Source organism: Pocillopora verrucosa, chromosome 5 (genome assembly GCF_036669915.1).
Source record: "Pocillopora verrucosa isolate sample1 chromosome 5, ASM3666991v2, whole genome shotgun sequence".
Lineage (NCBI taxonomy): Eukaryota > Metazoa > Cnidaria > Anthozoa > Scleractinia > Pocilloporidae > Pocillopora > Pocillopora verrucosa.
This window is the reverse complement of record NC_089316.1, coordinates 5,969,520-5,984,106: the sequence shown is the minus strand read 5'-3', so window position 1 is coordinate 5,984,106 and position 14,587 is coordinate 5,969,520. Positions and strand designations below refer to the sequence as shown.

At 38.8% G+C, this 14,587-nt stretch overlaps 3 protein-coding genes across 3 annotated transcripts; 2 read left to right on the top strand and 1 right to left on the bottom strand.

Moving 5' to 3' along the window:
- Positions 1-273: 273 nt before the first annotated feature.
- LOC131797135 (steroid 17-alpha-hydroxylase/17,20 lyase) lies at positions 274-3,448 on the top strand. The gene is made up of 4 exons (XM_059114762.2): positions 274-493; positions 886-1,043; positions 1,684-2,714; positions 2,967-3,448. Exons 1-4 carry the CDS (start codon positions 297-299, stop codon positions 3,111-3,113), a joined length of 1,533 nt encoding a protein of 510 aa, XP_058970745.2. The 5' UTR covers positions 274-296; the 3' UTR covers positions 3,114-3,448.
- A 2,166-nt stretch (positions 3,449-5,614) lies between these two features.
- LOC131779399 (steroid 17-alpha-hydroxylase/17,20 lyase) lies at positions 5,615-9,423 on the top strand. The gene is made up of 4 exons (XM_066166701.1): positions 5,615-5,988; positions 6,380-6,537; positions 7,190-8,220; positions 8,527-9,423. Exons 1-4 carry the CDS (start codon positions 5,792-5,794, stop codon positions 8,671-8,673), a joined length of 1,533 nt encoding a protein of 510 aa, XP_066022798.1. The 5' UTR covers positions 5,615-5,791; the 3' UTR covers positions 8,674-9,423.
- A 413-nt stretch (positions 9,424-9,836) lies between these two features.
- LOC131779398 (steroid 17-alpha-hydroxylase/17,20 lyase) lies at positions 9,837-14,362 on the bottom strand. Its single transcript, XM_059095942.2, has 4 exons — positions 14,135-14,362; positions 12,391-12,548; positions 11,107-12,137; positions 9,837-10,787 (listed from the first exon to the last, which is right to left on the bottom strand). Exons 1-4 carry the CDS (start codon positions 14,329-14,331, stop codon positions 10,641-10,643), a joined length of 1,533 nt encoding a protein of 510 aa, XP_058951925.2. The 5' UTR covers positions 14,332-14,362; the 3' UTR covers positions 9,837-10,640.
- Between the last annotated feature and the right edge of the window lie 225 nt (positions 14,363-14,587).

Sequence of the window (14,587 nt, the reverse complement as noted above, 5' to 3'; positions counted from 1 at the left end):
GAGATTATGCAGACTCGTTCACGATTACGAGGTCTGTTTTGGTGCCGTCCATGCCTTAATCGAACGATGACATCAGTCCAAGTCAAATTGTAAATAATGTATATATACTATTCAGTTCCGGCATTGAAAGAGTAGAATCGATCATACTATGCGTGGGCTGTCACCATCATGACTTAATTCTTTAACATTATTGGTCGGGAGAATGGCATGAGAGTGGTTTGACGATCTCGTGATTTAGAAAACACACGATTTTAAGATCGACGAGTTTTACTATCTTTCATCATTAATCCCCAGCCATGGAGTTGTTGCTATCAGAATATCTGACCTTCGGGAATATTATTTTCTCTGTCGTTTTGTTGCTGATTCTTAATCAACTGATTGAGCTTTATCAGTTTAGAAGCATGCCACCGGGACCTCGTTTGACAAGCTTGCCGTTAGTAGGAAATTTGATGAGCTTTGATTCAGGGGAAAGTTTCAGTGAAGTAACAGCAAGGTTTGTCAGTTAATGCTGTAAAATTAGCGTTTCAAAGTAGATAACTGCCTTATCTACTTCGCGTATTTTTCTACCAACTAAACACTGTCTAGCTACATCTGTTTGCTTGATAGTGGTTTACTTTTAAATTAAAAAATCGAGCCGTTTTCTTTATTATTTATTATTCTTTTATTATTTTTAAACTGGGTCCTTTGCAAGCGAGTGACATTATTGTAAACTTGAAATCAATTACACCGAAGAAAGGATCTGTTATCCTTTCTTGCATATCTTTAGTTTGTGTGGTTAATCGGTCGTCACACAACACATAACTCACACACTGTGTTACGGTAGTTTCTTGGAGTTCCATCTCTTTTTTGCCTTTCTTAAACCTTAAATATTCCATTTCTTTGTAGCATGAGGGGAAAATACGGCACAGTATATTCTATGAAGGTTGGAAGTTACAAACTCGTAGTTGCCGAAGATCCAGCATCAGTGAAGGAGGTGCTCGTCAAAAAATCGGCTGATTATGCTGGAAGACCTCCGTTTCACAGCTATATGATTGACTCACTTGGTAAATTGTTTAACTTACAGATTTGTTCTACTTAATGGAAATCTTTGCGATAAATCACCCCTGTTCATTTGCTTCCTTGTTTGTTTGTTTGTTGTCACTGAGATATAATAGCACTAAAAACAACAGATGCCGCCTCTTACGAGCCTAAATGGCCTAAGCACGACGAATTTTTCTTTCAGTAACGGTACTAGATCTCATTGTTAATTCTCCTTAATTTTTGTTTGCCATATAGTTATTTGGATGTTAGTTTGAATGATTTAATATTGGATCAATTATAATCTCCTATTTGGCATCTTTCCTCACTCTCAACACTTGTCTGCTTGATGTTATTGGGAAATATTCTGTTTTGGTCATTCATGGGAGTTAAAGGGTTAAATGTACGAAACAGAGTTGTGTCATCTGTTGTTTCTTTACAAACTTATAAAACAAGGTGCTTAATTTTAAGCGCGGCAAAAAGCACCGCGTTGTACGTGTCCAAGTGACAAGACACAATCATATGATTTTATCTTTAGAGGAATGGTGCCACCCTATTTAAATGCATTAAACAGAGTAGTGCCATATGCTGAATTCACTAATAACTTGTAAAATAAAGAGATACTTTGTTTAAAATTTCTCTTCACGGCTTTATGACTCTCTTCAGGTGGAAAGGATATTGCTTTGGGAAACTATGGTCCAGCCTGGAGATTTCATCGTAAGCTCTTCATGACGGCTATCAGGCAGTACTTGTCCGATCAAAAATTGGTGGAAGATAGGATCTCAGAGCAGGTGATAAGGCTTATGCAGTACTTTGAAGATCAAAATGGAAATGACTTCGACCCTGGAAAGATTTTCATGGAGAGCGTTGCAAATGTGATAGGTCGAATCACATTCGGAAAGCACTTCGACTCGTCTCATCCAGATTTTGAGGAACTCTTTCAGTTGAATAACCAGTATTTTGCTGACACTGAAACAAGCAATCAGCTTTTTGTGTTAGATTTCTTTCCGATAACCAAGTACCTTCCATTTCGCGCCTACAAATCAGAGCAGAAAATTTCGGACCGAATGTTTGAAATTCTCCGCCAGCAGTTAAAGATTCAAGAAAATGAGTTCGATCCAAAAGTAAACATTGGAAGTCTCATCGGAAATCTTCTGAAAGAGAGGATTGCTGCTGCGAATGAGGTTGGTGCGGAGGAGAGAGCATCCATCCTATCAGACGACTACATAATAAACACCGTGGGAGATATGTTTAGTGCTGGTTATGAGACTACTAGTACGACCTTACGTTGGGCCATTGCCTACCTTGTCCACCATCCTGAATGCCAGAGGGATGTGCAGAGTCAGCTGGATGACGTGGTCGGAAGATATCGCATGCCAGACCTGGATGATCGTCCAAATCTTCCTCTTGTTTTGGCCACAATTATGGAAACATTGCGCCTCGGAAATGTTGCTGAGACAGTTCTTCCACATTACACTCTGAGCGATACTACATTGGCCGGTTATCGCGTTCCGAAGGATACTGTTGTGATGACCAACCTAATGGCCGTCCATCTTGATCCAAGCCTTTGGGAGAACCCAAACTCATTTGACCCTCGTCGCCATATTGACTCTGATGGCCAACTTATCACCAACTCTGGTAATTTTCTGCCCTTCTCAGCTGGACGCCGGGTTTGTGCTGGCGAGGCCTTGGCAAAGGTGAGACTTATTTCTCTTGTCTTTTATAATTACCAGAATAAGTTGTTCTTAATTTTAGTTCCCTTAAAGTATTTGCGCAAAGAAAATTTGTCCAAAAACGATGTTTGTTGAAGTGTTTATTAATAGAGTCTTGTAAAGACCGCTTCACGAGACACATTTATTATTAGTAGTAGTAGTAGTAGTAGTATCATTGAATTATTTCTTCAAATACATATACAAAATGTTTGTGCATTTTTGTTTCTTTCTTTCAAGGTGGAGCTATTCTTGTTTTTGTCCAGGATGCTTCATAGATTCATATTTCTGCCATCGGAGGATGGCAATCTCCCGGATCTGAAAGGAAAATATGGTCTGACTCGCTTTCTAGCCGCTTACAAAATTAGGGTTGTAAAACGCCAGTAACAGGATTTTAAGGATAAACTATTGGTGTGATACATATACGCTTTTAAATAGCCTTTGGCTAAACATACAATCAATAGAAAATAAACAATGGCATTAGAAGCTATGATTTTTTTCCTCGATGTTGGTATCTCCATCTTTCGTGAAAATAAGAATTATTTTCATTTAACTAGGTAATTTCATCCCAGTAGTGGTTTATCTTGTTAGCGGTAATTGATAGAGTGCATGCTTTGAAAATTTTAGATAAAAATAGCCTTAAATGAGGTTTGAATACAGAACCTGTTTCCTTACGTAGTAAATTTAGGATACAGTTATAATTAAAATAACGCAGAGGTCTATTTTTTTTTTGCGAGTGATATATCGTTATTTATTTTTTCGTTGTTGTACGACTGGCATGTACTTTCTGAAAGGGAAAACATTAACAACACTACTTAGGACAGGTTTTGATCGCTTGACCCATAATCCCTTTTCAGGTAGTGAATTGCAACATTAACGCTTAAAAGATTCCATCATCACCGGGTTTTGCGCTCGTATTTGACTAGTAGCCTCTTGGACGGTCTAAACACTCTCCGTCTTCTCCTCCTGCTGTTTCTTTCACTCCAGCTTGGCCCAGTGAATCGATCAATTGACCACCTTACAATATTGTAACAAACACATTACTATTGCAATACTTTGACATTTGGCATTAAGAGGGGCTTAAGATGGTCGCGCAAAATATTTGCACATTGCCCTAACCTAAGGTAACTGACCTGGGCTCACCTTCGATACCTACTGGTATCAGCACGGTAAATTACGAATACAGGATCAACACGTCATATTTCAGACGTTGATTTGATTTGCCCCTATAATTGTCACGAAATTTGTCACTCAGATGGTCTTGCAAGATCCCTGCGTCTGACAGTTAACGTGTCTACTACAACTTTTATTTTCCCGCTCCCGAGCTTTGATCATACCTGGGACCTCGTACAGGAAAAGGTCTGTTCAAATAAGAAAAAAAAAATAACAAACAAATAGAATCCCTTGGCATCCCGGTTATAGAAACTTCTAGACAAAGCAACAAAGGTTGCTTTAAATGAATTATGTACATACATCAGGTCCGCTATAGGAGCAGCTGAATATTGTGCGTCGCCGACTCTTATTAGAATTGATGCTAGGTATCAAAATTAGTATTACTGGTAAAAAACGTCGTGTTAGCCGCTTAAGGCTCTCGTTTTTCAGAGTGCAAAAGTGTTCAATATCAACGAGGTGGTCTCACATCATTAAAACGCAGCCAGGAGTTCTTCCTGTTAGAATTTTTGACGTTCAAGAATATCTGTGTCGTTGTTGCTTTCTTGTTGATTTTCAATCAACTGATTGAACTCTATCAGTTCAGAAATATGCCACCGGGACCTCGTTTGTCAAGTTTGCCGTTGATCGGAAATTTTATGAGCTTTGATTAAGGAGAAAGTTTCGGTGAAATAACAGCAAGGTTTGTTTACGATTATAATCCCTCTGGAGCATTTATCATTGTTAACTACTCCAGCTGATTTTTCCAATCATTTTCAGTTCTGTCCGCTAACAGCTCTTTGAATTAAAATTTTAACCATTTCTATGTCTTCTTTATTCTTTTTTTAGCTACATATTCGCTTGTTTCACTTTCTTGATACTTCTTTTCCTCTCCGTATTGTTAGGTCTTTGAAATTGTTACGGATTCTTTTGCAAACAGTAGGACAGCCGGGTCCTTTACAAGAGAGTTGAATAAAATTTGTCGACTGAATCAGAAAACACTGAACAAAGGATTAAACATTTCATGCATATAAGTACTTATTGAATTGTTTGACTTCGTCATGAAGCTACGCAAAGAAATCAACTAACGCAGGCATTAGGCAAATTTCGGCTCGTCACAGATACTGGTAATTATTTTTTTTAAGGTGAAAGTTTCCTCTTCTACACTGTGTACAAAAGTTTGCATTCTTGTGAGCAATTTTATCCATATTTTCTTCTTAATTTTTCAACGTCACAGTCTCAAAGGTGACCTCAAAAGTGTCCAATTTATCAGACATCTGGTATACAAGTCGGGCACCACAAGTAACGCTTTATTTCACGTCTTGTAAAGCTAATTTTTTTATATACCTCAGAATGTTCTGTTAACCAAACGGTATTCTATGATTTCTATGAAGTTCCCTTAACGAGTTATGATTTTTAACCAAAATAAAACTTACACGTAGCAGAAGTTCCGCAAACATTCGCAATTTTGATCGTAACTCAAAAAACAGCTGCTGGACGTGTGTTGTGATGAACGGACTATCATAATCACTAAGCGCGAGTTCAGTCTCACCTCATTTTCATCTTACAAAAACCTGATTTAAATCTGCTCTTTTGAAATCGCCTTTCGAGATTATGCACACTCGTTAACGATTACGAAGTCAGTTCTGGTGCTCCATGCCTTAATCAAACGATGACGTCAGTCCCAAGTAAAACAGAAAATAATGTATGTTTATTATTCAGTTCCGGCATTGAAAAATTCAGTCAACCATATTATGCGTGGGCTGTCTCCGTGATGACTTAATACGTCGTTTTTATTTCTCAAGCACTATTGGTTGGGAGAATGGCATGAGAGTCGTTTGACAATCTCGTGATTTAGAGAACAAACGTTTTTAAGATAGACGAGTTTTGCTATCTTTCATCATTCATCCCAAGCCATGGAGTTGTTGCTGTCGGAATGTCTGACCTTCGGGAATATTATTTTCGCTGTCGTTTTGTTACTGATTCTCAATCAACTGATTGAGCTTTATCAGTTTAGAAGCATGCCACCGGGACCTCGTTTGACAAGCTTGCCGTTAGTAGGAAATTTGATGAGCTTTGATTCAGGGGAAAGTTTCAGTGAAGTAACAGCAAGGTTTGTTTATGCTGTAATAATCACTTTAGCGCTTCAAAGTAGGTAACTGCCTTATTTACCTCTCAAATTTTTTTACCAACTAACCACTGTCTAGCTACATCTGCTTGCTTGATAGTCGTTTACTTTAAAATGCAAAAATCGAGCCGTTTTCTGGTCTTTTATTAATTTATTTTGATTAGTTTTAACTGGGTCCTTCGCAGGCGAGTGACGTCATTGTAATACACTGAACAAATGATCTGTTATCCTTTCTTGCATATTGGTTAAGTTGATATGGTTAATCGGTCGTCACACAACACACAGCTCACACACTGTATTGCTTCACTAGGTAGTTTCTTGATTTCCACCTCCTTTTTTGCCTTTCTTAAACCTTAAATATTCCATTTCTTTGCAGCATGAGGGAAAAATACGGCACAGTATATTCTATGAAGGTTGGAAGTTTCAAACTCGTAGTTGCCGAAGATCCAGCATCTGTGAAGGAAGTACTCGTCAAAAAATCGGCTGATTATGCTGGAAGACCTCCGTTTCACAGCTATATGATAGAAACACTTGGTAAATTGTTCAATTTACAGATTTTTTTCTTCTTAATTACAAATGTTTATTACAAGATCAATCACCCATGTTTATTTGTTTCCTTGCCGTGTTTGTTTATAGCTGTCGCTGAGCCATATTAGTAGTAAAAACGACAGATACCGCGTCATACGAGCTTAAATGGTCCAAGCAGGATGAGTTTTTCGTGCAGTAACGATACTAGATCTCATTAGTTATTCTCCTTAATTGTTGTTTGCCATACAGTTCTTTGGGTATTATAACTGAATAATTTGGTATCGGATCAATGATAATCTCCTATTTGGCATATTATCTTTCTTTATTCCCATTACATTTCTGCTTGGTATTGTTGGGAGAAATTCTGTCTCGGTCACCCTTGGGAGTCAAAGGGTTAAATACGCTAATAAGAGTTGTGTCAACTGTTGTTATTTTACAAACTTGTAAAACAAGATGCTTAATTTTAGGCGCGGCACAAAGCGCCTCGTTGTACGTATCCGAATGAAAAAACGCAACTATTTCATCCTTGGAGTAATGGTGCTAGTCTGTTTAAATGCATTAAACAGAGTAGTGCCATATGCTAATTCACCAAGAACTTGTAAAATTAAGAGATACTTTTGTTTAGAATTTCTCTTCACGACTTTATGACTCTCTACAGGTGGAAAGGATATTGCTTTGGGAAACTATGGTCCAGCCTGGAGATTTCATCGTAAGCTCTTTATGACGGCTGTCAGGCAGTACTTGTCCGATCAAAAATTGGTGGAAGATAGGATCTCCGAGCAGGCGATGAGTCTTATGCAGTACTTTGAAGATCAAAATGGAAATGACTTCGACCCTGGAAAGATTTTCATGGAGAGCGTTGCAAATGTGATATGTCGAATCACATTCGGAAAGCACTTCGACTCGTCTCATCCAGATTTTGAGGAACTCTTGCAGTTGAATAACGAGGCTTTTACCGACATTGAAGCAAGCAATCAACTTTTTGTATTAGATTTCTTTCCGATTGCAAAGTACCTTCCATTTCGTGCCTACAAATTAGTGCAGAAAAGTACGGACCGAATCTTTGAAATTCTCCGCCAGCAGTTAAAGATTCAGGAAAATGAGTTCGACCCAAACGCGGAGATCGGAAGTCTCGTCGAAGGTCTTCTGAAAGAGAGGATTGCTGCTGCGAATGAGGTTGGTGCGGAGGAGAGAGCATCCATCCTATCAGACGACTACATGATCAATAGCATGGGAGACATGTTTAGTGCTGGCTATGAGACTACTAGTACGACCCTACGTTGGGCCATTGCCTATCTTGTCCACCATCCTGAATGCCAGAGGGATGTACAGAGTCAGCTGGACGACGTTATTGGAAGAGATCGCATGCCAGGCCTGGATGATCGTCCAAAACTTCCTCTAGTTTTGGCCACAATTATGGAAACATTGCGCCTCGGAAATGTTGCTGAGGTAGCTATTCCACATTACACTCTAAGTGATACTACACTGGCCGGTTATCGCGTTCCGAAGGATACCGTTGTGATGACCAACCTAATGGCCGTTCATCTTGATCCAAGCCTTTGGGAGAACCCAAACTCATTCGACCCTCGTCGCCATATTGACTCTGATGGCCAACTTATCACCAACTCTGGCAATTTTCTGCCCTTCTCAGCTGGACGCCGGGTTTGTGCTGGTGAGGCCTTGGCAAAGGTGAGACCTACTTCCCATGTCTATATGCATCATTTGGATATGTTATTTTTAATTGTAATTACCCCCTAAGAATTTATACAAAGAAAATTTGTCCAAAAACGATGTTTGTTGAAATGCTTCTTAATAGAATCTTGTAAAGACCGCTTCTCAGGACACATTGTTTTTATTATTATTATTATTATTATTATTATTATTATTGTTATTATTATTAATATTATTATTATCTTTATTATAAACATCATTTCATTATTTTATCAAATACAAATACAAAAGTTTTGTATATTGTTTTCTTTCGTTTCACGCCAGGTGGAGCTGTTCCTGTTCTTGTCCTGGATGCTGCATAGATTTACATTTCTGCCATCAGAGGATGGCAATCTCCCGGATCTTAAAGGAGAAAGTGGTTTCACTCGCTTTCCAGCTGCTTACAAAATTAGGGTAGTTAAACGCCAGTAATAGGATTTCAAGGGTGAGCTATTGGTATAACACGCATACGCTTTTAAATGACCTTTGGCTAGACAAACAATTAATGGAAAATAAACAATTACTTTGGAACCTATGATTTTTTTCCTCGATCTTGGTATCTCCATCTTTAATTTCGTAAAAATAAGAGTTATTTTATTTAACTCGGTAATTTCATCCCAGAAGTAATTTATCTTGTAAGCGGTAATTGATATTGTGCATGCTTTGAAAATCTTAGATATAAATAGCCTTTAATGATATGTTTAAATACAGAACGTTCATGACATTTACAACTCATGTGTTATTTCTGATTTTTGTGGATACTTGATTCCATTCTTAGATACTAGTTGCACCCTACTTCAAGCTGGGGAAACTGACCCGGCCAGCTCCTTTTTATCAAAGGAGATCAATTCTTTTCGCATCATACACAGGCCGTCAAACACTTATCAATTGACACCCAAAAAGTTTTGTGAGTTTCATGTCTTTGAACTACATCATCTGCCTGAAAAGATTCCGACACAACTTTCGGTAAACTTTTAAATAGCGTGTTATTTTAGATTACGTTATAACCCTTTATCAGTATACATATTGTCGACGCTGGTCTCTGTACATTTTAATCCGAAGGTGCTGACAAAGAGAATATGTTCAACAGTCAATATACTCTTTAGTTGATGGTCCATTTCTCTTTTCTTATGACCTCATAATGTGTGATTCAGGGCTGATATTGTAAGGAGAAATTGAATACAAGGCACTCCTAAGGTTCAAGGGGTTGAACTACTTGCCAACTAAATTTTGTCAAATGTCTTATTGCGTTACGTTCTTTGCTTGCAAAGCTCACCCAGCACACACGTTCTAATGCGTTACTTGAGAGAGGGGGGGGGGGGGGGGGGGGGGGGAAGGAGAACACTCCAGAATAACTTAAATGATGTATGATGTAGCGAGAGTTGCAAGTTATGACTCTTAAATGTAAAATACAACTCTGGGTTTCATAGTGCTTTGGACGTTTCGACTGTGGGTATCCTGGTAACCCCGTCTTTGTGTTTAAACCAGATACAGATTTAGTCCTTTAGATTTCATAATCGAACTCCCAGATCTGTTTAGGGTAAATTGGCTGTCAACAAACCTCTTCATCTATGATTGAGTTACCTTCCCGACTATTTACCAATTCCTCTTTTTAAAGTGAGATCATGCTGATAGTATACCTTAAACGTTTAATCCTTACGATTCTACATTTTCTATAAATGAGTATAGTTAAAAACGTATGGTAAGAATACATAGGTACATCGAAAAAGCATCCACACTACTGATAAATAGGAATTTGTTACAGTGGCTTCTTTTTGAAATAGGATAGACGCAACCATTTAAAAAAAGTAACATCAATTCGTTACTAAAAATGTTTTTTTTTATACGCTGCCATTCTCAAAACACTAAAGTGTCGCACATACTAAACCACAGGGCGCAGTTAACAAACAGCTCTGCTCTTTTTATAACAAAGGATTATTGTTTGAGTCAAGAATACTTTTTTGTATTGTTCTAATCAGACCGCTAAAAAAGAGAGGAATGAGACTAATTCATGTCACAATTAAGCTGACAGGCTGCTAAGCGAGATTCAAAATGGCGGCGTCCATGCAGGCAGCTTTGGCGCAACTGAACACAATTTTAGAAGGTTCCATGACACTTTCTGAAATTTCAAATTGCGGGCAGTTTCATAATTTCATACGGATGCTTTTCCACGAAAGAAATAAGAATTATACGGTTTCTTGAGTATACTTTTCCCTTAAACTATTGTAAACCCAAATAAAGATGCTCTCAATCTTCTGCTACTACTATAATGATACACATTAGGAAAACTTAGTACAAACAGTTTCCGACGCACGGTTTGTGCAAATCAGGACCTATTTTGTTACAAGCTCTCAAGTCAACTTCTGCTTATAACACCGTTCGCTTAAGATTATAGGCTTCTATTGACGTTTTTCTACCCTTATATTGTAAGGCGCCGGAAAACGGGTAAAACCATCGACTCCTTTAAGGTCAGGAAGAACACCGTTCTCTTGGGGCAAGAAGGTAAACTTGTGCAACATCCAGGACAGGAAAAAGAACAACTCGACCTAGAAGAACAGAAAAGTAAACATAATCACTGATTATTTGCATTCTGCTTGATACATATAAGATGAATCCACCATATCACTCGCAACGAGGAGTGATGTTTTTTAATACGGACCACTCCTTATTACTTTCCTCTATCACAATTTAATGAAACAAATAACATGTGCCCTTCTTGGAATGCTGAAAAGAGATGGAAACCTTGTCCAAAGGCTGACGGACATGAGCGACAGGAATGAGAGATATATAGACGCAGTCGAAGGTCTTTTTTACCTTTGTCTACTAAAGATAATTGCTCCTTTGTCCTAAAACGGTTAACAGTACCTTTGCAAGTGCCTCGCCAGCACAAACGCGGCGTCCAGCAGAAAAGGGCAGAAAGTTTCCAGAGTTGGTAATAACTTGGCCATCAGCATCAATATGGCGGTGTGGGTTGAATTTGGTCGGATCTTCCCAGCAGCTTGGATCCATGTGAACGGCCATCAGATTGGGCAAAACCACAGTATCTTTTGGAACACGGTAACCAGCAAGTGTGGTTTCCCTCAGAGTGTAATGAGGAAGAGCTGTTTCAGCGACATTTCCGAGGCGAAGTGTTTCCATGATTGTGGCCTGAACCAGTGGAAGGTTTGGGCGATCATCCAGACCTGGCATACGATCCCTCCCTACTTCCTCATCCAACTGGTTCTGAATCTCTGTTTGACAGTCAGGATTGTGAACTAAGTAAACAATGGCCCAACGAAGAGTAGTGCTGGTGGTCTCATAACCAGCGCTGAACATGTCTTCCATGGTGTTGATTATGTAGTCGTCGGACAAGATGGCTGCTTTCTCCCCAGTGCCAACTTCATTTTCGGCGACAAGTTTTTCCTTCAAAAGGCTACTAGTGAGGCTCTCGATCTCCGCTTCGGGATCAAATGCTTTCTCCTGCACCCTTAGCTGATTTCGCAGAATCTCAAAGAGTCGATCAGTCATTTTTTTCTCTGTTTCGTAGGCTTTGAATGGGAGGTATTTGGCTATGGGGAAGTTATCTAACATTAATACCTGACTATTCAATTCAGTGTCCGTAAAAGCTCTGTTGTTTATCTCCAAGAGTTCCTTAAAATCTGGATGTGATGAATCAAAGAGCTTTCCAAACGTGATTCGACAGATGACGTTTGCAACGCTTTCCATCAAAATCTGTGATGGGTCAAAGCCTTTTTCCTTCTGGTCTTCAAAGTACTGCAGAAGCCTCTTTGCTTGCTCGGAGATTCTTTCTTCAACCAGCTCTTGATCCGAGATATACTTCCGCACCGCCGTCATAAAGAGTTTGCGATGAAACTTCCATGCAGGACCGTAATTTCCAAATGCGATATCCTTTCCGCCTAAAATGCAGTACAAGAAAATGTATAACTTTTATGGCTATTTTTAAGCAGGGGTAGGAGGGGTTGAAGGTGACAATAAAGTTTACCTCATCTCCCCATAGGACTCTGTAATGTTTGTATGACCGTATGACCCCTTCATCCAACCCACCCCGCTCCCCCACTCCACATTGGCAGTCAATTTGCAGATAATTTTCTATATTGCCCTCTGAGTTGACAACAAATGACAAATGTCATTCGGCATTGCATTACATACCAAGAGTGGTCATCACGAAGCTATGGAATGGAGGTCTTCCAGCATAATCAGCCGATTTCTTCACCAACACTTCTTTCACTGAAGCAGCATCCTCGGCAACGACGGTTTTAAAACTCCCCACCTTCATGGAATACAATTTACCATACTTTTCTCTCAAGCTAGGCGATAAAGAAAACAAAAGAAAAACGTTAGGGTGTACGCTCAAAGGTATTTCTACCCTAAATTCGATGTAAACGTGATTTTGAATAGATTTGCTGTACACAACTACAGGAGACTGTTGCCGAAATGAGTGAGTGAGTGACGGTAACAATAGAATGCCGAACTTTACCCGATTTTGACCCAATGTCACTTACTGTTTATTTCGGAGTATCTTCGCAGTTCGACATTTTCATTAGAGATTATTGGGCGCAGTTGAAGGAAGAAGAAATGATTTTCTGCCTGAATAAAACCAAAATTTAATTCTTAAATATCTCAAAATCATCTCAAGATCGTTGAACACTAGACTTTTCCTCGGGGTGATCAATACATCATGAAAACTTGGAGAACAATTTTATCTTTGAAGAAAGAGCATTTCACGTTTAAATCAGCGAAACATGCCCAGAAGATTGTACGAGACGCTCTGTTTTTTCAGTTCTTGCCGTGACACTACAAAAGATGATAAATTTCACAATAGCATCTCTGACGCGAAATTGAAAACGATACTTTTCCTTGCCGAAATAGCTAATTAGGTGTGATCTTCACATTGTAGAAAGTTCAGCAATTTTTTTTTCATTCGAAATGAAAGCATGTTACCATGCGGCAGGTTTTCTGTTTTACATGTGAATACAAATCTTCTGCAACGCTGCCTTCTAGCGTCATTATATAACCTCTGATTCTTTTCAATGCTATAAAAATTGTGCTGTACCAGTGGCCACATTTAACCGTTTTACAGTGTTTACAGGAAAATTTTGTTGCATTTGCAGAGTTAAAATGCCATTTCCTAAATCACATAGTGCAGTATAAAAGGTGATTTAATCAAAAGGTTTTGTTTGCATAGTAATACTTCGTAATCGATAGAAATATGGTTTTTATTTTCGCTTATTCAAGTCGGCTTCTTTCAACCTACGGTTGAATTGATCTAATTTCCATAAGGTTGATGGTTTATGTCACGCAACACACAATACTAACAATCAAAACAAATTTTCTGTTTCCTTTATGGCAGCTGCAATAAAAATTTCAAAGCCGTAAAATTACATCAGCGCCTGATCTGTTCAAAAGACCGGCCAGCAAAGTTTGGCAAAGCAATCCACCTCTTTCAGTTCCATTGCGATAGCTTTTACGACATATGATCGACAAGTTATCAGGGGTTTGTTTATCTAGTCGATTTTTGTCCTGTTTTTACCCGGGACAAATTTCGTCGACGGTGCGTTTGAAGATTTTTCCGCTTCGGCCAAAATTTATCAAGTCGCGACAAACTAGCCGCTCTTGCAAAAAAGGGCTGGTGATAACAGAGAATTTGTCTAAATAAACAACCTTTTTCGATCGTGCAGCAAGGCCCTTAGCGAAGCCACATAACATGCAAATTTGTTTTGTTTGTATAGCACCCATCTGCGAGCTATATGTGCAGCGATAGGAGCACCGTATTTTGCATCCCATAAAGCTAGGATTTGACAAAAAATACGATACAGTGAATTGTTGTGTTAAAACAAAATCACTATCAGGTATAGAACATATAAACATGGAGTGGTTTTAGGTGCAAACAAACCTTCTGGTAGCATCGCGAAGGCTATCTCCGTCATCAAAGCTCAACAGATTTCCCACGAACGGCAAAGATGTCAGACGAGGTCCTGGTGGCATGTTCCTGAACTGATATAGTTCAACCAGCTGATTTAAAATTAGTAAGAAAACGATAGCCAAGAAAATATTACCGAAAGTAAAGCACTCCGAAACTGTGAGCTCCATCACGGATAGAGCAAATATTTCACACAAATTTAACATGACGTCACCTGGAGTCACGAGATAATAGTACAAGCCATGAGAAGATAGCGTGACGGTCAATTGTGAGGCAAATAGGCTTTGTAGGTTTGTTTATCACTAAATTCTGAATTAATTTAGTATTTGCGAATTTAGAGCGCAGATGTTTCGAGAATGTATTTGAATGAAAACCGTCCAGAAGGCCAAAGCACTTTTTCTAGTGGAGAAATTTATAATACTTAAG